The following is a 22,923-nucleotide window of genomic DNA, read 5'->3' as shown; positions in this document are numbered from 1 at the left end:
AGGAGTGCAGTGCTAGAAGACCACAAAATTACGGCGGCAAAAATGTAAAAACATATGTTTGGGATTTGTGGGCTATATAAATAGGTTTTAAAAATCTGTAACATGCCATACCACCAGGTATCAAGGGAGAAGTTAAAGAGCTTGTAGCTGTAATATGGGTCCTTTGTTAATTTAATCCATGCCCTTATATTCAGGTCACAAGAGTTGCTGGAGGGCATAAGCTTGAGGCAGCGTAGGATTCAAATTTGTGTTGTCTGTTAGATATATCCACTTGGACATCTCATTGTCATCTCAACATGTTGAAGATAAAACTATTTATCTTGCCTCCTAAAATGGCTTTCCAACTCCTCTCAGTATTGTCAGTAGTACCATCCTTCACATCTGTTTGTCAAGCATGCTGGCTTAGCTGCTATCCCTTGACTCTTCTCTCTTGTTTGCTTCCCCCATTCAATCTGCTGCCAAGTCATGCTGCTTCTCCCTCTGCAACCTTGCAAAACTCCCACCCATTCCTTCTTGTGCCTTGGCTAAAATTGGTTCGTCCTCTGGTGGTCATCTGCACCTTGACTGCTGGAACCTTAATCTGCCTGACTCTTTTCTTTCATGCCTTGGTTTTCCCAAATCACCCCTCTCTCCCACCCCTCTGGCAATGTGACCTCTTTTAGGTTCCTTCACTGGCTCCCCATCCCCTGCCAGAACCAAGCCAATCGTCTTCTCCTTCCTGCTAAAACTATCCACATCTTTCACGTCTCCCCACCCCAACTCACTCCTATCTTTTGGCTCCTGTTTTATGTTGTGTAGTAGAAACGTTAGTTGTTTTGTCCACCAAGTCCAGGATTGTCTGCTGTGAGTGGCTTCAGCTCTCCAAGATCTCAGGCGCAGAGCAGTCTTTGCCATCATCTACTGCCTGATTCCCCCCCCCCCCCCATTTTCACCTGAAGAAACCAGGAACTGAACCCTGGGCCTTCTCCATCCACAGAGTGTGCTCTGCCACTAAGCTCAGCCCCCTCTCTTCCATAGCTGCTTGTGACCTCTGCCACCCCAACTCTGCCATTCTCAGCTGAATGAAAGTCTCCAACTCCTTTATTCAACTCCACCCATTTTCCCCATATGCCCAGTGCCTCTCGGAACATGTTTGTGATGCCACCTCTCTCTCCCCCTTCAAATTCTTCTTTAAAACTTACCTTTTTCTGTATGGCCTTTCATTTATCCTCTTAGTACTCATTACCACATGTAACCAAGCTTTTGACACATGACATTTCCCAAATTTCATCCTCCTCCCTCCCTTTATTTCTCCACCGTCTGTTTCAGCTTGTAGGCTTTTTGCAGTGCCGGAGACTCTGTTACCAATAATAGGCAGGCAGGCAGATGTTCTGCACAATGAATAGTTTTTCCTGGCCAGTTCAGTCTACCATTCCCCCTCCCTTGGTTTATACATTGCTATAAATATGCATGCATCGCCAAAGGGGGAGGGGACAAAAGAGAACACAGATTTGCATGAAATTTGTATATGCTAAAGTAGATGTATAGATGCAAATTTAGAAATAGTGATCACTTAAGGAGAAATGCAATGTATTTCAGCATGGTGAGGAAGAGTGTGACCAGTTTACAGTATGTGTGAACCTGCTCAGTGTGCTGTCTAGGTGTCCCATGTTGATGGGCAAGTTTGAGGGACTCTCTGCTTCCCTTTCTTTTGGTTCTTTATCTTTAGACTGAATTTAAGCCCTTCAGTCAGAGGGCACCTTCAAACACAAGGCAAAGCATCCCTCTTGTAATTGCTGCAGTGAATTGTGAGAGACAAAGGCAAAACTCAGCTTGACTCTTGGAAGCTGCCAAAACCCAGGAATATCAACAACAGTTTAGATTTTGCATTTGTAAGAGGTTAATTGTTAAGGAAGTGAATGTTCTGATGAAGAGTTATGATTCCCCCAAGCAGTGATGAAATGGTGAAACAGTAAAAGCTAAAAATACTCAAGACACTGATATTTAAATCAGTAATCTCCCCTTGCCTCTAGGAGGAGGAGGAGTTTAGTCCCCTTGTTCCAGATGACAGCAGAAAGCTGCTATGAAAATGAGTAACTTGAGTGAAAGAGAATTAAATGGCGCAGTGCATGGACAGTGGTGACTGTTATAGCAGAGGTGAACATGCCAGGTTTGTTCCTAGTGGGACAGCTCATTAAGCTGAAAGAAAGCTAATATACATAGTTGTGATACAGTATAGACTTGCAAGGTTGTTTAGGTCATCTGGGGAGGTTCTACTCATGTCAACTCACCCTACAGGATACTAAAGGGTGTTGACCCAAAACCAGGCATTTTTCCTTGTGCTGTGGAATGCCCTTCCCCCTGATATACATGATGCAGCAACCGTCAGTTGCTTCAGATGTCTTGGGAAGAATTCTCTTTTTGGCCAGGCTTTCCTTGACACATAAGATAGGTCCCCACTTTACATGTTTGGAGTTCTCTGAAGTTCTGTTCTGTTAGCTTTTATACACTTTTATGACCTTTTTATACTGCTGTTTTATTGGTTTTGGGTTGTGTTTTTGTTTTAAAGTTTTAAAGATTTGTTTTTTTTTTTTTAGACTGTACATTGCCTTGGCATTTTAGAAATATTAAATGCGCTCTCTCTCTCTCTCTCTCTCTCTCTGTGTGTGTGTGTGTGTGTGTAAGAAACATCCTGGCGCACAGCTTTCTTGGCCAATCTAGGTTAATCTAGGTTATATGTACTCAGAAATATTTTGCCCTCCATGCTACAATTTTTGAAAGCAGAAAGTTGGAAACTCCAGGACCACTTCATACATCACATTCTTTAGACATTCAGTTAATACATTTAGAAAGAAAATTAGATGGCCATGTGGTTATAAATATGTATGTACATAAGCAGCTGTATGTATGTGTATTGGAAACGGGGAATAATTTTGTTCACTTAACATTTTAATGCAGACGTACCTAATTCACTCTAACTGAACTAATATGCAGACCAAAACACAGCTGTCCTTTGAAATCAATGATGGAGTTCTCTAGCCAAAAGTATACACAAAAATGTGTATATTAGGTGCACACAAAAGTGTACATATACCAAATATTAGAGAAATGTTAAATGAGGCAAGATTGTATACAAAAATACAAACAGGAGAAATATATATATTTTCATGCAGACTCTTAAAAAAAAAGAGCAAGGCCATCTGAATATAAGACTGGAAAAATGAGAAACTAACAGAAACCAAAACTGTCAAAATTCTTCCATGGACCTCAAAGTGGTGCACATGGTTCTCCTCCCCCCCATTTTGTGCTCACGACAACCCTGTGAGGTAGGTTAGGCTAAGAGATGGTGACTGGGCCAAGGTCGCCCAGTGAGCTTCATGGCTGAGTGGGGATTTGAACACTGGTCAACACACTCTAACTATTATTATTATTATTATTATTATTATTATTATTATTATTATAGGGTTACCATATTTGGAAGATCGAAAAAAGAGGGCAGACAGTGGGGGGTGGTGGAGGGGCAAGCAGGCGATTGGTGGTGGTCGGGTGATTGGTGGCAATTTGGGTGATCAGGTGATCGGTGGGGGCTGGGTGATTGGACAATCGGTGGCAGTGGGCGATCAGGCGATCTATGGCAGTGTTGGCAGGGCGAGTGGGTGATCAGCGGCGGGTGAGTGATTGGGTGATCGGTGGCGGCAGCGGCCAAGTGTGTAGGTGAGCGGGTGAGCGGTGGTGGCAGGGCCACTGGGCAATCAGCGGTAGTGGGGGTGGCGAATGGTCAGCGGGCAGCGGTAATCTTGGGGAGGGGGGTTGGGTTAGGATTCTCCGGTGGAGGCCACCATTTTCCGCTCAGACTGCTTGCCCGCTCACTCAGGCCTCAGCTTTGCCTGCCTGCCTGGGCGCCTCCTCCTCCGGTGAGTGGCTCTATGGCAGCGGCAGGACCTGTGGGGGCTCCGGCCAGGCCTGGACCCAGAGGCCACTGAGGGAAGGAGGAAGAGGGAGGCGTGCGAGGGAGGCTCCTCACCCCGCAGCCTCCTCCTCCAAGGAGTGGCTCCACGGTGGTGGCATGGCCTGGGGGGGCTCCAGCCAGGCCTGGGCCTGGAGGTGTCTGAAGGGAGGAGGAAGAGGGAGGCCTGATGTGACTCTTAACTTGGGAGAGGGAGAAGCGGGACCCGCACAGCTGGCCAGCCAGCCAGATGGACGGATTGATCACCCAGTCCCTCAGTGCATGCAAAAGAAAAACCACAGACATTTTTCAAAATATAAAAAATCTGCCTGGATGGTGCTTTCACCTTTGGAATCCTGGGCGTGTCTGGGGAAATCTGAGCATATGCCACCCTATTATTATTATTATTATTATTATTATTATTATTATTATTTGTATTACACCACACTGGCTCTCCTCAGTGGCGTAGCGTGGGGGGTGCAGGGGGGGCCAGCCGCACCGGGCGCAACATCTGGGGTTAGGGCAAATCCATGGGTTGGGGGCGCAAATCCACAGGTTAGGGGGCGCAAATTACTTGCCTTGCCCCGGGTGCTGACAACCCACGCTACGCCACTGGCTCTCCTTCCCTTCCCTTCCCTTGTGCCATTTCTCCAGTCTTCAGAGACACTATGTGGTGCCCCTGGTTGCTAAAGAAAAGAAAAAGCAGGAAAAGTGCATAATACCCAAAGTATGTGACTATTTTCTCCAAGAGTTGAACTTGGGAAACACCATTTGGAAGTTCTCATAATAAGACACTGGAAGGGTATCGTGCTGATAGACAGGCCCTTGTGACTTCACGAATCCACTCCCAGCATCCTTACTGCAGTTTTGCAACTTCAATTGTATTGTGCCTTTAAAATGGAGTGAATGAATGCAAAAATGTATATGTGGTGCTTTAAAACAGTCTTTGAAAGGCAGGCTGCCATCCTGAAGCACGAGGAAGACTGATGTCTGAACCAGTGTTTGATTTGCTGGAGTGAGCATCTGTCGTTTATATTGCAAATGTGGGAAGAAACATCAGAGGAGACAAATCTGCCACAACTCTGTGTTGTTGTTGTAAACACTCTAAAGTTGTGCAGCCTGTTCTATTCCTGATTTTCTCTCCTCCCACTAACTTCAATTAATCTAATTGAAGGAGCTGCACATTTCACATTTCTATTTCTGTGAAGTATTTGCATACATTTAAGGCTGTAGGTTCTTGTTTTTCTTTTTGGGAGCCTTGATTAGACTCCAGCAATTCATTCAACACAGGGTGGCCTTTGAAGAGTATTTGGGAAAGCATTGACATAGCAGAATGCTTACCCTCCAACTCTCCCAACTGAGAGCAGTAGCAGGCCCCATCTTCCAGGCCCCACACATTTAAAGAAGCACTGATATGCCTCTGATAGTTAAAGCCGATACATAGACCCTACAAAAAAGCCATCTCAGCATTTGAAAGGAAAATGCAGAAGGAAGAATAAAATGCATGCTTGCGTTTGCCTATTGAGCTAGACATTCACCTTGCTTTAAACTTTGACCTAGATGCTTTCTGAGGTTTCTTCTGATTCCCTTCCATTCCTTCCATTCCTAATCTCTCTCCCCCCCACCCTGTTACTTGCATTTCTCCATGATGCATGCATATGAAACAACCTGTTTTTGAAATCTTGCATTCATTGTGAGACAGTTTTTAAAGAAACAAACTTTGTCAAAGCTCTGTGGAATATTCGGAGATGATTCTCTGATGATTCTCTGATTGTATGTGGTTTTATCTTTGTTTTAAATAAAAATATTTTTTAATAATAATAGTGATGACGATGATAAAAGATACAGTGAAATTGTTGTGCAATTCTGATCTTGGATGACCCTCTGAAACTATGTACCATGGAACACAACAGGAAGCTCCTGTCTTTCGCAATGTCTTACCTTTTCCAGAAGAATGTTCCAAATTCCATAGATGTGAGGGAGTGAAAATGAGGGAGTGTAAATGATGGCACAGAATCCTCCTTTCTGCATATATAATAGTAGTATGACAAGGGGGAAACGAGGCTAAACCCTTATCCTTGGCATGCTAGTTTTGTTCATTCAAACCTACAGCACCCCCATATTTTGCCCGAAGTAGTAAATACCTCCTCCTAGGTTGTTAAGGAGAATAGATGTTAAACTGTGCATGACTCCTGAAAAGGTATGTCTGTGTCTTGTCCGCCTAGTTTCACAGTTTTCATAGAACCTCGGTGGCTGCAAAGGAGAGCCAGGGATCCTGCCAACACTTGACAATCCTTCGTTGAAACTTGCAGTGATTCTGCAATGCTGCAGTAACACATCATTCTTTTGTACCATTTGACTGGCCAGTGTTCAGTGTGCCCTGTGCTAGCACGGGCTTCTTCTTTCCTGTATGTTCTTTTCAATGTGTGCAGTAAGTTTGTTTGGGCAGATTCTGGAATAGCATAAGTTGATGTCACTGCACAATATTGTTTGGGTTAAATGGTTTTTCCACCAGATGAAGACAGTTGTTTCAGGCTTCCTACTCTCATGTGCGCCCTTGGGGAGCCTTTTAAGGAAGCAGTTTCCTCATGACGGGAGAGTGCTGGAGCCTCAACTTGTGCACTTCCAAGTTGAACAGAGTTGCAGCCAAATATAGATAAGAAGTTAGTATGGGAGCACCTTATTACTCTCAATGAATTCAGGTTTTAAGGGCCAGATAAGTTGTGCGTTAGGGTACTAAAGGAAGTTGCAGATGTAATCTCAGAGACCGTTTATGATTTTTGAAAATTATTGGAGAACAGGTGAAGTGCTGTTAGACTGGACAGAGGCAAATGTTGGATCCATCTTTAAAAAGAGGGGGAAACAGGATCTAGGCAACTACTTACTGGTCAGGGTGAGGCCAATGCTTTCCAGTGCACTTTCCCATATCTTGCCTTACTGCAAAAATTCTGGGCATTTTTTAAAAATAGGGGTTTTTTGCACAAGAGCCCCAGATCCACTTTAGCTGTGTAATCCACAGTATTCTTGTTGTAAAGCTGGTAAAATTTGGGTGAGATGAAGCTACTGTTGGATTTGTAGCCATGAAACAGGACATTCTGAGGGCATGGAGGGGCTGAGCTGGCCTGGGATCAATTGGATCCCGAATTGGTTCCACTGCTATTGTGTGATGGTACGGGGGCAGGGCCAGTCCAGGCCCTCTTGCTGCGTAGCCTACGGCTGGCACAGCATTCTCTCTACCCATCCTGCCTGCCATTTGTGTGGTGGGGCTGCAGGTGTGGTGGCCCCACCACCCTGCTCAGTCCCAGGGGGATATTTGCATGGCAGCCTAAGAGGCATTATGATCTCATTTTTATTGCAAATATTACACAGAAAACAGAATACATTTGTTTGCTGTTGCTCCAAAGGGCAGGACTCAAGCCAGTTGGTTCAAATTACATGAAAAGGAATTTGGAGCAGACATGAGGAAGAACATCTTGATGGCAGGGATGAGGGAGTGGGGCGGAAATTTTCCCAATGCTTTATTTTTCCACCAAACGTTTTCCATTTCCTAAGTTCATTAGTAGCAATGAATGGATGCCAAGTGCCAAAGGCAATATTGGGCAAGCTTGGCAGTTTCAAAGTTGTAATTAATGTTTTTCAGGTGATTATCCCTGACAGACCTGTGAGTCAGCCTACCACGCACAGTTCTCCAGGATGCTAAAATTTATTAAGCGTGCCAACAGCCTTCAGTACTTTTGGGGTTTCCCTCCACTTAAATTTAAACATTGCAAGAGAAGTTCATGCTATTGCCTTTAAATGTTTACAAATATTTTAATAAAATGTTTCTACATAATATAACATTTAAACCATATTAAGCGGGCCTCAAATATTTCAGGTCAAATACTTGAGGTCTATTGGGACCAAAAAATTAACATGGGGTGGGGTACTTTTCTATGTTTACTAAATACAAGTAAAATAAACATACTAAACTAGAAAATTAGGGTTGCCATGTGTTTTCTTTTCCCAGGACATGTCCTTTTTCTCATGGGTAGAGTCATCACAGTGATCCATAGTTAAAAGTAGAAGTCGGCAAATATGTCCTCTTTTTTGCTCTTCAAAATATGGCAACCCTAATACTAGATTATTCTCAACAACATCAGAAATGTTGATGCAACTGATAATTTTGCAGTGCAAATGGCTTCAGATCCCTCCCTATAGTGAGTTTTCCCTCCTATACCAAATAGCAGTTTGGATGAGGGGATTTTCATTAGGATCATAGAGAAAGGGTTCGGGATTCCAGCCAAGCAGCTATGTCTTTTTATCCATTTTCCTTCCCGTTTTTCCATTTTTCTCCCTTCTCCCACCATCAGTCAGCATTTCACGCACATTCACAACACAAGTGAATGAGGACGAAGCATGCTCAATGTGCGTGAGATGCTGACTGATGCGTGAGTCCTCCCCTCCCCTTTTAAGCCCCCCCCAATTATTTTGTATACTTCTTCAAACCTTGGGGTTCCTCTAAATGTGCTGAGAACTCCCTCTTGTGTGTGGATGGTGGCATTTTGGCTACATAAGGATCCATAGTTGCACAATTAATTCACCATTAGTGTATACATAACACCAGTGCTTTTTTCTCCTTAAAAATGTTTAGGGGTCCTCTCATTTTGACTCAAGAAAACCACCATTTTATAGTTCAAATCAGGAAAAATAAATACAGTAAATGGAAAAAAGCACTGCATTTAGCTCAGCATCCCACCAAAAAAAAGAGGGCGGGAGACTGTGGTCTCTCAGCAGCTCAGCGTTAAGAAGAAGCCACCTTCATCCGAACAGCAGCAGCAGTAGCGTCAAGGTGTGCTGGGGACTCCATGTCCGTGAGGGGCGGTGGGGGGAGAGAGGAGAGTCGCGTCCACAAGCTCCATAGAGCCTCTGAAAAGTCTGCCTGCCTCCTCCCACTCAGCCGCCCTACAGCTGTGCGCGTGCTGCAGGCCCTGCAGTGAGTGCCGCCCAGCATTTTGTCACCCCCCTCAGTGGTGACAAACGGGGTGGACCGCCCCCCCGCCCCTCCCTCCGCCCCTGCCCCTCAGTCACTCCGCTCGGAGCTACTGAGGAGAAGGAGGTGGGAACAGCACGTCTGTTCCGCTTGGTGCCAGTGCCCCCCCTGCCCCCCTCTCCCAAAGCCCAGCCAGAATTCCCAACTAAATACGATGTGCTAACGGGGGAAAGGAACCCACCCACAAAGAGGGCGTCTCATGCTATTTCTGCAGGGCTCCTAAGCTACCAAATCCCCGCTGCTACTCCTCCAAATGTTTAGGGGTATGCATACCCCTGCGCCCCCCCCCCCGGAAAAAGCACTGCATAACACCTTCCGCTGTGTGACATGCTATTGTGCTGTGTCAAGGCAAAAGAGGAGTTCTGTTGGAATTAGGACTGTGCCTCTAGGAAGGGTTTTGAAACTTTTTAACCCTTTGATTTCTTTTCAGGGTCCTGTGGTGTGGTCATGTTGCAGGTCCCAGTTGTCATTTGCTAAACAAGGCTTGCTGCAACTGAAGCTTGTTTGGAAGGGACATTCTTTTGAAAGTCAGCTTTGCTCCATACTTCTCTAAGATGTGTGTAGCATAATCTGTAATTAGTCAGAAGTTAAAGAATACTCTAATATTCTCAAAGGCACCCTTGTCCCTGGCATTCAGAATCGTTCTCTGGCAAGTCCCTACCATATGCATTTTGTTATGACCTGCCACTTCAGAATTCCTTTGCTTCGCGTGTGACTTCCCTGAGGTCACTTTCAAAAAGGAATCTCCTGAGTAATCACTGACACTCATCTGAATGGCAGGTGCAAACCTGCAGAAAAGAGGCACAAGTTGATCTGAGTTCTGCTGCTTAAGGTGGCCTTCCGCAAGAGGTAACCACTCTGCTCTGTTGCCTTCCAGCTGGGTTCCAGGCGGCGGTACTGCCCAGTAGGAACACAAACTGAAGTGCTGTGCTTATTTCTTGCCGTATGCTCAGGCCGTTAAACAACAACAGCTCTGAGGGCTTCTTGTTTTTCTTGTTTGGTATGAAAACTTCTGACCATGATTCTTGTTCTTATTTAAATTTCTGTACTGCCCTTCATCTGAATATCACAGGGTGGTTTACAATATAAAAACACAAAAATACATACCATAATAACAAACAAAAAATATACCCCTCTCCCAGTTAAAAGGCCATATATTGTGCAATTATCCAAAGGCCTAGGAGCAGAGCAGTGTTTTTGCCTGGCCCCTAAAGAGATCTAATGAAGACACTGGGTGACCCTCTCCAGGGAGAGCATTCCGCAAGGAGGGAGTCACCACACAAAAGGCCTGCTCTCATGTTGCCACCCTCTAGCCCTCTCACAGAGGGCCTCAGACGATGATCGCAGGGTCTGGGTCAGTTCCTATGGGGAAAGGTGGTCTTTGAGATATTGCACTCCTGATAGCTATTATTATTATTATTCACTCTGACAGCTAGTTGTTTATATGCCTGGCAGTATTTGTGGTCCCCAAGGATTGTACAGCCAAAGCCATAGTCTTAGGGCCCCAGGCATACATTTTAAACAATATTCTGGGAGATTACATGATAGATAGCCAAGTTAAAAAGTGTAACATTAGAGTTCTTGGTGGACTGATCACTGTTGGTGAAATCTGGAATGAGTTTAGAACGGCTGTGGCCTTGGTCAGGTTGCAGACACTCCTGTTGTTTGATGGTGCCATGGCTCAGAAGCTGTAGTGCAGGCAGGTCCAACCGGTCGATCGTGATCTACCGGTCCATCACGGGGCGTCCCTGGTCGATCCTGGTCAATCGCGTGATCCTGATCTATGCCCCCCTAAAAGCTGAACAACTTTGGTCAATCCAATAGGTAGTTCATTGCCAGTTTTTTATTAGTGGGAGTAGATCACAGTCTCTTGGGGGTTGGACATGCCTGCTGTAGTGCAAGAAAAGCTCCAACTGCTGCTGCCCAATGAGGAATGGCTGATCAGAGACCCGTGTCGCTCGTTTTCTCCTCCCTGTCAGCAGCGCACAGTGACATTTATGTATTACAGTGGTACCTCGGGTTACATACGCTTCAGGTTACAGACTCCGCTACCCCAGAAATAGTGCTTCAGGTTAAGAACTTTGCTTCAGGGTGAGAACAGAAATCGTGCTTCGGCGGTGCGGCAGCAGCGGGAGGCCCCTTTAGCTAAAGTGGTGCTTCAGGTTAAGAACAGTTTCATGTTAAGAACAGACCTCCAGAACGAATTAAGTGCTTAACCCGAGGTACCACTGTAAATGCAAAACCAGCTGCAGAGGCACTGCTTTGTCAGGCCTGCTCCGCTCACTAAGCTTCTGAGTCAGCTGATCTCTGATTTGTGCGGTGTGTTCCTGTACATGCCTTCTCAGCAGTAACTTAATGTGCCTCTGTGTGATTGTGGTGTGTGAAAATGTGGCAACTGTACTGAATTGTCACACACATTGTTTCCGCCTACTTATAATGTCTGGAGTGGAGTTAGGACTTGAACCCACACACTATTTCACTCGTCCACATTTAGAGAAAAGGTGGGCACGAGCAGGAGTGGTTGCACCCCTTTTTGTTTATTGATTCCACTTCTGTGCCTTTAAGTGCAACCTGACACACACAGATTTAGTAGTTGATGTTGTTTTTGGTGTGGAGTTAGGTGTTGGGAAGAAAACAATTCTGCATTTCTGAGCACAGGTTGCTGCTCAGTGTACAGGGGCAGGGTGTGTTAAAAAGTAGATGCAAACAGTTGCTTTATGTGTCTGCTCCGAGCTTGTGTGGCCAGACCTGTCCAACTGCTCTGCTGCTGAGTCATGTGTTTTCCCCAGAGGCTGACAGGGGAAAAAGCCCCATGGGAAGCAGATGTGTGGGGAAGGAAGAGCTGCTGTGTTTCAACTGAAGGGAGAAAGAGCAAAACTCTATTTTTTGAAATGGAAACTTGGCATAAAGCTCCTCTAACACTTTGCCAAAAGGGGTTGAACTATGGGCTGTGCTGCACACAGTGGGCACCCTACTGTTCCCCCCCCAGCATGTTCAGCTCTGCCAGATGTTACTGGCACATGAGCATGCACTTTCTGCTTAATCGGAGCAGCATGCAAGTTTCCAGGATGAGCAGGCTCAAGCAAAAAGAGAAACCCTTGGAGAGGTGCCATGTGTTTGCCTTGATGCTGCCAAGACAGAGTTTGCTCACCAGCATCTCTTCTAAAGCAAGGCAGTGCAGAAGTGGAATGGTCCACTGCAGATGATCACCACACAGGTCTACTTCCTTGTGCCTCATAGTCTCAAAAACCTGAGAAACAGTCTTCCTGCAATCCTGAAAACATTATATAGGCAAATTTGTTAGATGAGTGTCAGAGACTGCCTCTAGGTCCCGGCTCACAAAGGACCAACGCTAGCCGGTAGAACGGTATAAAGTCTTTATTGAAGTATAGTTTCCATTTCCAAATCTTAGCGTGCGTCTCTACGTCTATTCCCTAGATCGGCGAAGTCCCATCTGAATCTCCGCCTCCTGTACACCAGTTCAAAACCCTAGCCTTGCTCCACCTTTTGCGTCTCTCCTTTCGCCTCTGGGTCCTACCACCCCCCGGGGTTCCTTCCTTCCTGGATGCCTCGGATGCGGACCCTTCGGATTCCTCCCCCTCCCTTCGGCGGGCTTTAGGACCTGGCTCCCTTTCCGGGCTGCTCATTGCGCCTCCCTCTGTTACATTTGAACTTGGCGCGCGCGCGCTGTCTCCGACCCTCCTCTCTACCGTTTCCTCGCTCTCCGACGCAGGCGTGGCTGCTGCCGGAGAGCTGCCTGTCGCTGGTGCCTGGAACTCCTCCCCCCTGCTGCTCTCTGGTGGCGTAGCTGGTCCGGATTTCCAGCTGCTGCTCTCTGAATCCCCTCTGGTCCCTCCTTCCTGAGGTGCCCCTCTTGGCAACCCCCCAGCTCTGCCCACGGGAGCCCCTTTCTGTGAATCCTCCGATTCGCTGGAGAGACTTAGGGACCTTGGTCGGCTATCGTCGCTAACTTCTCCCTCCGATTCCTCTCCATCCGTCCCTTCTGCTCCTGAACCCCTGACATCCATCCCCCCCTCGAAGCCCCCCCTTCCCCCCTCCCCTCCTTCCGGTGTGGGTTCTGGGTGCTCCGTCGTGGCGGGGGTGAGTGCCGGATACAGTTCTTCCCCCGTGTCGTACATCACATCGGGCAGGTCTGGCTCTTCCTCCGTGCGCTCGTCGACGTCGATCTCCTCTGCTTCCATCTCCCTGCCTTCGTGTTCAAATCCCACGTCCTCCCCCAACACGTCCATGTCCATCTCTCCCCCGTTCCCCTCTGAGGGTGATGCCTGCCAGGGACCCCCCAGCCACTTCCTGCGCCACTGCTCCTCTGGTTGAGTATCCCACCAATAGGAGCGGTCTGAGGCAGAACCCGAGGTTGAACCCTCCGGAGAGCGTATGTGTGGTGCCGTCTCCTCGTCCGAGTCGAACCCCTGGAACGTGCTGCCTGAAAGTGTGGGTGTGAAGAGCCAGTCGTCGAAATACTCGGCTGGCATGGGCCTGTGTGGGAAAATGGCATGGAACTCTTCCTTGAGAAGAGGCTCGTCCAAGGCATAGCCCGGCACCCAACTGTTGGCGCTGGCCGGGGTATCCTCTCTGGCAAGAAGGTATTCTACTCCCTCTTCCCCCCATCTCGAGTCTAAAATTTCTGTGGCTTCGTTGATGCGCTCCCCTCTTGGCGACCCCCCTTCCCTGGGTCCTTCTCTGGGCGGATCTGGTGCTGTGCCTGGCTCCTGAAATCTATGCGGTGCTTTGTAGGGCGTGAGCACCGATCTATGGAACACCGGATGCATTCTGGAACCCTCCGGAAGCGCTAACCGGAAGGCCACTGGATTGACCTGTGCCTGGACTTGGTAAGGCCCTAGCTGCTTATGCCCTAGCTTCTTCTTGGCCAACGATTTGGTCGGCACTGCTTGCGCTGCTAACCAGACCCAGTCTCCCACCTGTATGTCTTCCCCTACTCTCCTGTGTCTGTCAGCCTGCAGTTTGTATGCGTGCTTGGCCAGTTCCAACTGCCTCCTAAGCTGTTCGTGGACTTCCTGCAACTCTGACGCTAAGTCTTCCGCTGCCTGCGGCTCCCCCTCCCCCACTCTCTCTAAACCTGGGAAGGTTCTGGGATGCCTCCCGTTGTTGGCGAAGAACGGCGTCACCCCCGTCGACACGTGCTTCGTATTGTTGTAAGCGAACTCTGCGAGGGGCAGGTAGTCCACCCACGTGTTAGGCTGCTGATTGGCGTAGCATCTCAGGTACTGCTGCATGATGGCGTTGACCCTCTCCGCTTGTCCGTTGGTCTGCGGGTGTCTCGCCGACGCTAGATTGATCTTGACGTTCAGGATGCCCATCAACTTTTGCCAGAAGTTCGAGATGAACTGCCGCCCCCGGTCGGATAGAATAGATCGTGGCAGACCGTGGACCTTAAACACGTGGTCTATGAACAGCCTGGCGGTCTGTTCTGCCGTGAGCACCTTCGCACACGGGATGAAGTGTGCCATCTTGGTAAACATGTCCACCACCACAAGCACTGCCGTCTTTCCCCTCGAACTGGGCAGATCCGTGACAAAGTCCAGGGCCACCCGTTCCCACGGCTCAGACGGCGTCTGCAACGGTTCCAGCAATCCCGCCGGCGGTTTGTGCACTGACTTGGCTCTTTGGCAGGTGTCGCATCTCGAGACGTAATCCGCTACTTCCCCCCGCATCTTGGGCCACCAAAAGTCTCTGGTCACTAGTTCTACAGTCTTTTCTCTGCCAAAGTGCCCGGCAGTGGGGGCGTCGTGTAGCTGCTGCAGCACCCTCGCGCGGAGGTCATTCCCCGGCACGTAGAGTGCTCCCTTGCGGATGAGCAACCCGTCTCTGATCTGGAACTCGTCGTCCTTCACCGTGCCCTTGTGCACCTCCTCCATCTTGGCTTGCGCGAAGGGGTCCTCCTGCAACGCTCGACGTACGGCGTCCAGATCCACGGTCGCCGAAGCGCAAGCCCACGCTTCCGGTGCGAAAATGTGCTTGGCTGCCGACGGTGCCTCCTCCTCGAGGTATTGCGGCTTTCTGGACAAGGCATCCGCCATGATGTTGTTGTCACCCGGGATGTACTCTATCTTGAAGTCGAAGTCCGCGAAGAACTCTGCCCATCTAATGTGCCTCTGATTCAGGAACCTCGCCGTGCGCCAGTACTCTAGATTCTTGTGGTCCGTGCGGACCTGCACTGTGTGTCTGGCTCCGATAAGGAAGTGCCGCCACGCCTTGAACGCTGCATGGATGGCTAGCAACTCCCTGTCCCAGATGGTGTAATTCTGCTCCGACTTGCTGAGCTTCCTTGAGTAGAAGGCGCACGGCCTCCAGTCCCCCTGCTGGTCTTGTTGCAACAGTACAGCTCCCACGGCTCTGTCTGAGGCGTCTGTCTCCACCCTCATTGGTCTGCTGGGATTCACATGCAGCAGCTGCTCCTCGGACGCGAAGAGACGCTTGAGTTTCTGAAAGGACTGCTCCGCTTCCTCCGTCCAGAGAAACTTCTTCTTCTTGGAGCTGAGCGTGTCGGTGATGGCCGCCGTTTGCATAGCGAACCCCTTGATGAACTTGCGATAAAAGTTGGCAAAGCCGACAAACCGCTGGACCTCCTTCCGATTGCGCGGGCTTTTCCAGTCCAATACTGAGCGAACCTTGGCGCTGTCCATGGCGAGCCCCTTGTCCGACAGTTTATAGCCCAGGAAATCCACCTCCGTCACGTCGAACTGGCACTTCTCCAGCTTGGCGTACAGCCTGTGCTCCTTTAGTCTCTGCAGAACTTCCCTGACATCCCTCTCGTGCGCCTCTCGCGACTCAGAAAATATCAGGATGTCGTCCAGGAAGCATACGCACTTCTTGTAAAGGAGTCCCGCCAACACGTGATGCATAAAGGCTTGAAAACAGTGAGAGCCATTTTGTAATCCGAAGGGCATAACTCTGTATTCGTAGGTGCCCAGTGGTGTGAACATGGCCGTCTTCCACTCGTCGCCCTCCCGCACACGAATCAGGTTGTACGCGCCTCGCAGATCCAACTTGGTGAAAACGCGTCCTTTCCTTACCGTCGCGAGCAGGTCGTCTATTTTGGGCATGGGGAAGGACGAGGGCTTGGTTTTCGAGTTCAAAATTCGAAAGTCCACTACAAGCCTCTTCTGGGGCGTGTCTCGCTTCTTCACAAAGAATACTGGGCTGCCCCCTACAGCTTTCGACTCCCGGATGAACCCGCGCTTCAAATTGTGGTCTATGAACTCCCTAAGTTCCTGCAGTTCATCCTCAGACATGGAATACAGTTTCCCTGTTGGCAGCGTCGCCCCCGGCAGGAGATCAATCTTGCAGTCATAGGGTCTGTGGGGGGGTAGCTTGTCCGCTTCCTTCTCGCAGAACACCTCCAAAAATTCAGAATACTTGAGAGGTACTGCTTGCAGCGTGCCCAAATGTAACTGTGGGTCATCCTCCTCCCCTTCTGGTCTAGGCAGAATGCAGTGTTCCGCACAGTAGGAGGAGCCAAAAGTCAGTTGGCGTTGGTACCATGCCAATGCTGGGCTGTGCCTGTGTAGCCAACTCATTCCCAGAACTACTGGCGTGTCCGACAATTGGGTGACGTTGAAGCTGATTATTTCTCGGTGATTCCCAATTTGCATCACCATAGGTGGTGTCTGCTGTACCACCTGCCCCCCTAGCAGTTCCCTGCCATCCACTGTGACAACGTTCAGGGGCAGTGTGGCTGGCAGTAGCGCTATGTTGTGTTGTTGAAGGAATTCCAGTGCGATAAAGTCCGCATTACTGCCAGAGTCAATCGTAATCGGCACTTCTAAAGTGAGACCACTGGGCAGCTGGAGCGATGCGGTGAGCTGCACCACTGGTTTGGGCGGGAGGGGATCCGTGGGCTTCAAAATCTCTGGGGACTTCTTTACTGACTCGCCTGGCTGGCCCCCAGTGCTTCTGTTTCCAGCCAGACTCCTTCGTTTCCCTGCTGTGGTTCACTTTGCTGAGTTGCTCCCATTACTGTCATTGAAGCTGCAGTGTGCTTGTGGAGCCTCTGGGGACACTCTTTCGCCATGTGCTTAGGACTTTCACAGATGTAACACTTCCTGTTCCCTCTAGGCTGCTTTGTTTTGACTGCTCCCGGTGTTAAGGCTCTGGTGGCTGATTGAGCTCTAGCACCGCCGATCTCCATTGGCTCCTCCCCCCCTGCTTGCGGAGGCGTTGATTGCGCACGCGCGACATCCCTGGGCAAGAGGGAGGGCGCTCTGGCTGGTGTGCGTCCCCAACGCCCTTCTTCTCTGTCCCATGGGCGGTCCTCCAGCCTCACCCCCACTGCGAGCGATCTGTCCACCACTTCCTGGGTGCTTTTGGGTCTCTCCCCCCGCGCTATCTCATCCTTGATTTGGGGGTTCAATCCTTCCCAATAAAGATCTCTAACGGGGGGGGAATCCTTGTCCCACCCCAAGGCATTGACCAATGCAAAAAAGCGGGAGTGATACTGCCTCACGCTGGCTTTCCCTTGTCTCAGCCCAAATATGTCCTTACGGGCAATGTCAATGTCTATTTTCGATAGAAAGCAAGAATCCATCGCTTTAATGAATGCAGCTGAACTCTGGAGCGCTGGGTCCATATCTCTCCACAGATTGCGCAGACATGCTTTCGCGTCTCCATGCAAATGAGACAAGATAAACCCCACTTTTTCCTGCTCATCTCTAAACTCTTTTTCCAGCAGTTTCAGCGCAAACTGCACGTCTGCTCGGAAATTGGGGTACTGCTGTAAATTCCCATCGAAGTGAGATACAATGCTGCCTCCTCTCCTCCCCAACCCGATCCCCTCGGATCTGGACCCCGTTTGTGCCTGCTTAGTAAGCACGTCCAACCTGGCTTGGAGATCTCGGCATGCAGCAGCCGCTTCATCCTCTCTTTTCCTGGAGGCGAGTATCTCTGCGCTGAGCTGCGTTACCGCTTCTTGCAGGGAAGCAATTTGCTCTTCAGTAGACATGTCGCTTGACTCTTGTGAGCTCCCAAGGCACCAGTCCTCTTTCCTCCCTGCTTCGCTCCCCACACGCCGCTTGAGTCAAAGAGAACTGATGAAAACTTTGTGAGATGGGACTTACTGTCAGAGACTGCCTCTAGGTCCCGGCTCACAAAGGACCAACGCTAGCCGGTAGAACGGTATAAAGTCTTTATTGAAGTATAGTTTCCATTTCCAAATCTTAGCGTGCGTCTCTACGTCTATTCCCTAGATCGGCGAAGTCCCATCTGAATCTCCGCCTCCTGTACACCAGTTCAAAACCCTAGCCTTGCTCCACCTTTTGCGTCTCTCCTTTCGCCTCTGGGTCCTACCACCCCCCGGGGTTCCTTCCTTCCTGGATGCCTCGGATGCGGACCCTTCGGATTCCTCCCCCTCCCTTCGGCGGGCTTTAGGACCTGGCTCCCTTTCCGGGCTGCTCATTGCGCCTCCCTCTGTTACATTTGAACTTGGCGCGCGCGCGCTGTCTCCGACCCTCCTCTCTACCGTTTCCTCGCTCTCCGACGCAGGCGTGGCTGCTGCCGGAGAGCTGCCTGTCGCTGGTGCCTGGAACTCCTCCCCCCTGCTGCTCTCTGGTGGCGTAGCTGGTCCGGATTTCCAGCTGCTGCTCTCTGAATCCCCTCTGGTCCCTCCTTCCTGAGGTGCCCCTCTTGGCAACCCCCCAGCTCTGCCCACGGGAGCCCCTTTCTGTGAATCCTCCGATTCGCTGGAGAGACTTAGGGACCTTGGTCGGCTATCGTCGCTAACTTCTCCCTCCGATTCCTCTCCATCCGTCCCTTCTGCTCCTGAACCCCTGACAATGAGCATAACAGGGTTTTTGCAAGTTCCATTTTGTCCATCATTTTGCTTCCAACAAACAGCTAGTTGCCACTATAATGCTCTTTGCTTTAGGAAGCCTCTAGCTATTTTGTTTCAGTTTTATTGGCTCAGTCAGTACCTAGGAGAAAGTCAAACCCTCATGGTCCTTTTGCTTGTGTAAGGAAGGACCATATACCTGAATAACAGAACACCTGCCTCAGGTACATAAGCACCCCCTGCAGTTCAATCCCTGATATCCAGATCTAGCTGAATGAACAGTGGACAGACTCCCTTGGGAGGTTGTGGACTCTCCTTCACTGGAAATGTTTAAGCAGAGGTTGGATGGCCATCTGTCATGGATGCTATGGCTGAGATTCCTGCATTGCAGGGGGTTGGACTAGATTACCCTTGAGGTCCCCTCCAATGCTATAATTCTATGATGGGATTCCGGGGGGGGGGGGCGGGGGCTTCAAAAGGTCTTTGGTTGAGCAAACCACAGGCAGTGCTAGGCCAGATGAGTGGTATTGACTTGTTTCAAATTAGGTATGATTCCCCGTCAATTTTTGTTAGTTTCCCCAACTAGATGCCCTTGTACATTTCAGCCATGGCAATTTGCGCAATTCTTTTGTCTCTTTTAGGGGCTGGCTCAGTTGTTTTGCTTAGTCCTCCATCCCACCCTGTGCTGTTTCTGTGACTCGCATCTCTTTTTGAGCCCACCTCCGAATCTGCCAGCCTACTTGGGCAATATGGAAACTTGCCACATAATGCTAACCTTATCACAAATATCAACATATGGACCTCCCTCACCACCAATTTTTTACACCTCTGCTTGTCCTATCCCAATATTCTTAACTAGGAACCATATTGGCATTATTGCACCAGCAGCTTTCCTGGGATAGAATGTACATGTTTAAAGAGGAACTGAATGTTGCCAGAGTTCAACCTCTGTCCAAATACCAAAATGGCAATCCCATCAGCAATGCAGCATGCCTGCACTGGGGCAGGCTCATGTTTTGGCTGTAGAAAGCTCCATGACGCCTTCTCAGTTCTAACACCTGTCTCCAGTCCTTACTGCCAGCACAATGTACAGTTACTATGCACAGGAGATCCCACAGTGTTGAAAAAACTAACCTTTGTAACAGAAGAATAAGAATCTAGATTAATAAGTGTGATAACTTGTGAGGTCACTGTAGGAAAGGTGTCATAGGTCTACACTGATCACCCCTTCATGCCACCTTCATGCCACCCTCTACCTACTTTTATCCTTGCATGTAAGTAAAAGCCTAGCACAGTGGTGGAACTTATTGCCCGCTTCGTTGAATTAATGTGATACTCTGTTCAGCTGTGTTCCTCACTCTTACATTTACCGTGGTACTTTTTCCTCTCTAGGTTATGATGTTCTGAACACTGCTTTGGAAACTAGTGACAAGTGGATTGGGCGAAGGCTACTGCTGGAAGTGGAGGAGAATGTTACAGATAACCCTGAAGAGACAGAGCATCAGAATCACAAAAACTGCACTGAACCAGGTAGGATCAGCTTTCTCCTGTCCCTCACATGCTTACAGCTGGTTTGCCAAGCAGTAGAGCTCTAGAATTGCAGACACATGACTCTCTTGCATTTTTGTTCCTTTTTAGCTTTATAATCACACAGGTCTTGGATTTATTTGGAGCATGAATAAATCCCTCTCAATTTCAACTCAAGAGGATAAGACTAGTAGAATTTCAGGTGTTGCAGCTGTATCAGAGTTGATATATATGAATGTGGAGTGCAGCGGTTTTTAAACTGGAAATATGTTGATATTATTGCCCGGGTGCTGTTCTCTTATGATCTGAAAATGTGATATGGGCACTGCAATTTGAAGATGCAATTTAAATAGATTTTGAGGAGAGGGCATGATTAATAGTAATTCCTATTCTTGTTTTTCAAAGCTACTTCTGATTCTTCTTTTTTAATGGATTTATTTCTCTTTCACCTTAATGGAAACTGAAACCCATTTATCTTTGCTGCAGAGAATTGTTGACGTCCTTCTTATGCATAAAACCTAAAGTTCTGTTGCTGTTTTTCCTACAATGATCATGAGTCATGTTTGTTTTGCCTGAACTTTATATTCTGCCTTTCTTTGATGAGGAGTTCTCCAACTCAGACTCCCAGAAAAATGAATGGGACTTGAGAAGAGCGCTTGATTGTCCCCCTAAAGATTGCCTTCTTTTTCCTCAACTCTCCAATAGGAATGAAAGAGAAATTTACATTTTGATGTGAACCAACATAATCCACACCACCCAAGCCCCTATACAATATGAAACACAACTATCCTTTGAAATTCATTCTTTTCCAAATTTTGCAAACATACAACACTTATATTAGTGAAAATAATGTTCAAAAACCATCCAAAAATATGACAATAAAAATTTCAAAAAATATTAGGAAAAGTTGCTTGCAAAAATGTGTATATTAGAAGAAAAGCACATGAAAATTCATGCCCATTTTTATTTCAAAAAATTCTAAGCTGAAGTGGAAATGGGGACAACTGATATTTAGATTGTAAAATTAAGAGAGAGAAGGTGAAATAGAAATAGAGAGGTGGCCAGGGTCTGAATGGTTTGAGTGCTTCTTTGAAAGAAATAATTTTGGTGGACCTATTTTATGCCATCACAATGAGTGCTTTGTTGGCTTATCTTTTTTTCAGAGATCCCAGGTGTCACTGACAAATCATTGCATTTTATTGTTTTTGCTGTTTGCTCCCAGACCTGATTTGTGTTGCTTGCTGCCACCACTGAATGCACTTGAAGGACCAGCCAGTCTGGTGTGGATTTTCAGTTGTGCTCTGTATTAAGGCAGGATTCCGGCTGCATGCCAGGGCTCAGGTTGTGCTCTGCAGTCCCCAAACTCCTCTATGTTGCTTTGGCAGGAAACAAACTGAGCCTCAGTCCTCCTAATTTTGAGCCCACACTGGAAGATGTTGCTTTGCTATAATGAAACCATATTATTTGCTATGCAGAGTGAAAAGAAAATTAATACAGAATTGAAATCCTCCGCTCTTCCCCCCAGAGCAGGAACTGATACTGAGGGGCAATTAAGATAGAGTTGCCGTAAGTCCAGTTTTTCCTGGACACGTCTGGGATTTCAAGGGTGAAATCGCCATCTTGGGGCGGGGAGGAATCACCGAAATATCCTGGGGTTTCTGTTTGCGAAGCCCACGTGGTCCACCATTTTGGTGGTGGTGGCCTGAAGGCTGGTCAGGGCAGCAGTGGTGCTCCCGGGTGAAGGAGCAGGAGCAGGAGGTGGCAACGGGGGGCACTCATCTCCTGGCGGAGGTGGCAGGGTGGCAGTGGAGGTGGCAGGGTGGCAGTGCTTCAGTTTGTGGCGCCCCAGCCGTGCTGCCCATGTGGTCCTGCCGCTGCCCCCTCAGCAAGGGAAGGTGTGCAAGAACAAAAGTGAGGGCCAAGGCAGAGGCCAGTGCAGCCAGCAACCTGCGAGCACGCTCTGCTCCTCTCCTCTCTGCCTGCCTGCCTGCCTGCTCGCTTCCTCCTTGGCCTTGGCAGAGCGGCTGTGTGTGCCCAGGGCAGCAAAGGCCAAGCGATCGACAGGAGCACAGAGTGGAAGAAGAGGCCCCTGTCGCTGCCCAGCCCTCACCTTGGTTGATGGGGTCAGCACCGCTGTTTCTGGCGGCGCTTAACTTGCTGCTCTTGCAGAAGGTGGGAAGCTGGCGGAGGCAGTGAGAGCACATGTGTGCTCTGTTCCTCCTCTGGGAAGATTATGAGGCAGTCTACTCCATGCATCCAGTCTGATTTGTGGCATGTAGCCAACACCTATGTTTGCTGGGAAGCAGGTCTCGTTGGAGTCAGCATAGGGCACATTCCCAAGGAAACCTGTCTAAGACTGCAGCCTCCCCTCCCCACCCCCGCCTCAAAGGTTCTTTCAGAGCTACATGCCAAGCAGAAGTTCAGCAGATCAGTTGCACTGCATTTGTGAATGGATGTGGTTGGCGAGTGTGTTTGAGAGAGGGGGTGGGTTGTTCTGTCTCTTACCACTGGTATGCTGCAGCTAACACTTTACCCCTAAGAATAAGATTTTCACCCCATGCTAGAAGGTGCAGCTGCCCATGATGTTTCTTGAATCCAAGGTTGCAGTCTTCCGTTAAGTTGTCTGTGTCTTTTTCA

The 22,923-nt window shown here is 48.6% G+C and overlaps 1 protein-coding gene across 2 annotated transcripts in view; it reads left to right on the top strand.

Annotated features, from left to right (window-relative positions):
* Nucleotides 1-22,923, top strand: part of SLC24A3 (solute carrier family 24 member 3) — a 184,218-nt gene that overhangs the window by 15,565 nt on the left and 145,730 nt on the right. For both annotated transcript variants that reach the window (XM_083624467.1, XM_083624466.1), the window contains exon 2: nt 20,152-20,289. In XM_083624467.1, the coding sequence (XP_083480593.1) occupies nt 20,152-20,289 (138 nt within the window). The remainder of the gene's footprint in view (nt 1-20,151; nt 20,290-22,923) is intronic.

The sequence above is a fragment of the Podarcis filfolensis genome (genome assembly GCF_964270895.1).
Source record: "Podarcis filfolensis genome assembly, chromosome: 7".
Classification (NCBI taxonomy): domain Eukaryota; kingdom Metazoa; phylum Chordata; class Lepidosauria; order Squamata; family Lacertidae; genus Podarcis; species Podarcis filfolensis.
Note: the sequence above shows the minus strand (reverse complement) of the source record. Positions and strands in the feature narration are given on the sequence as shown.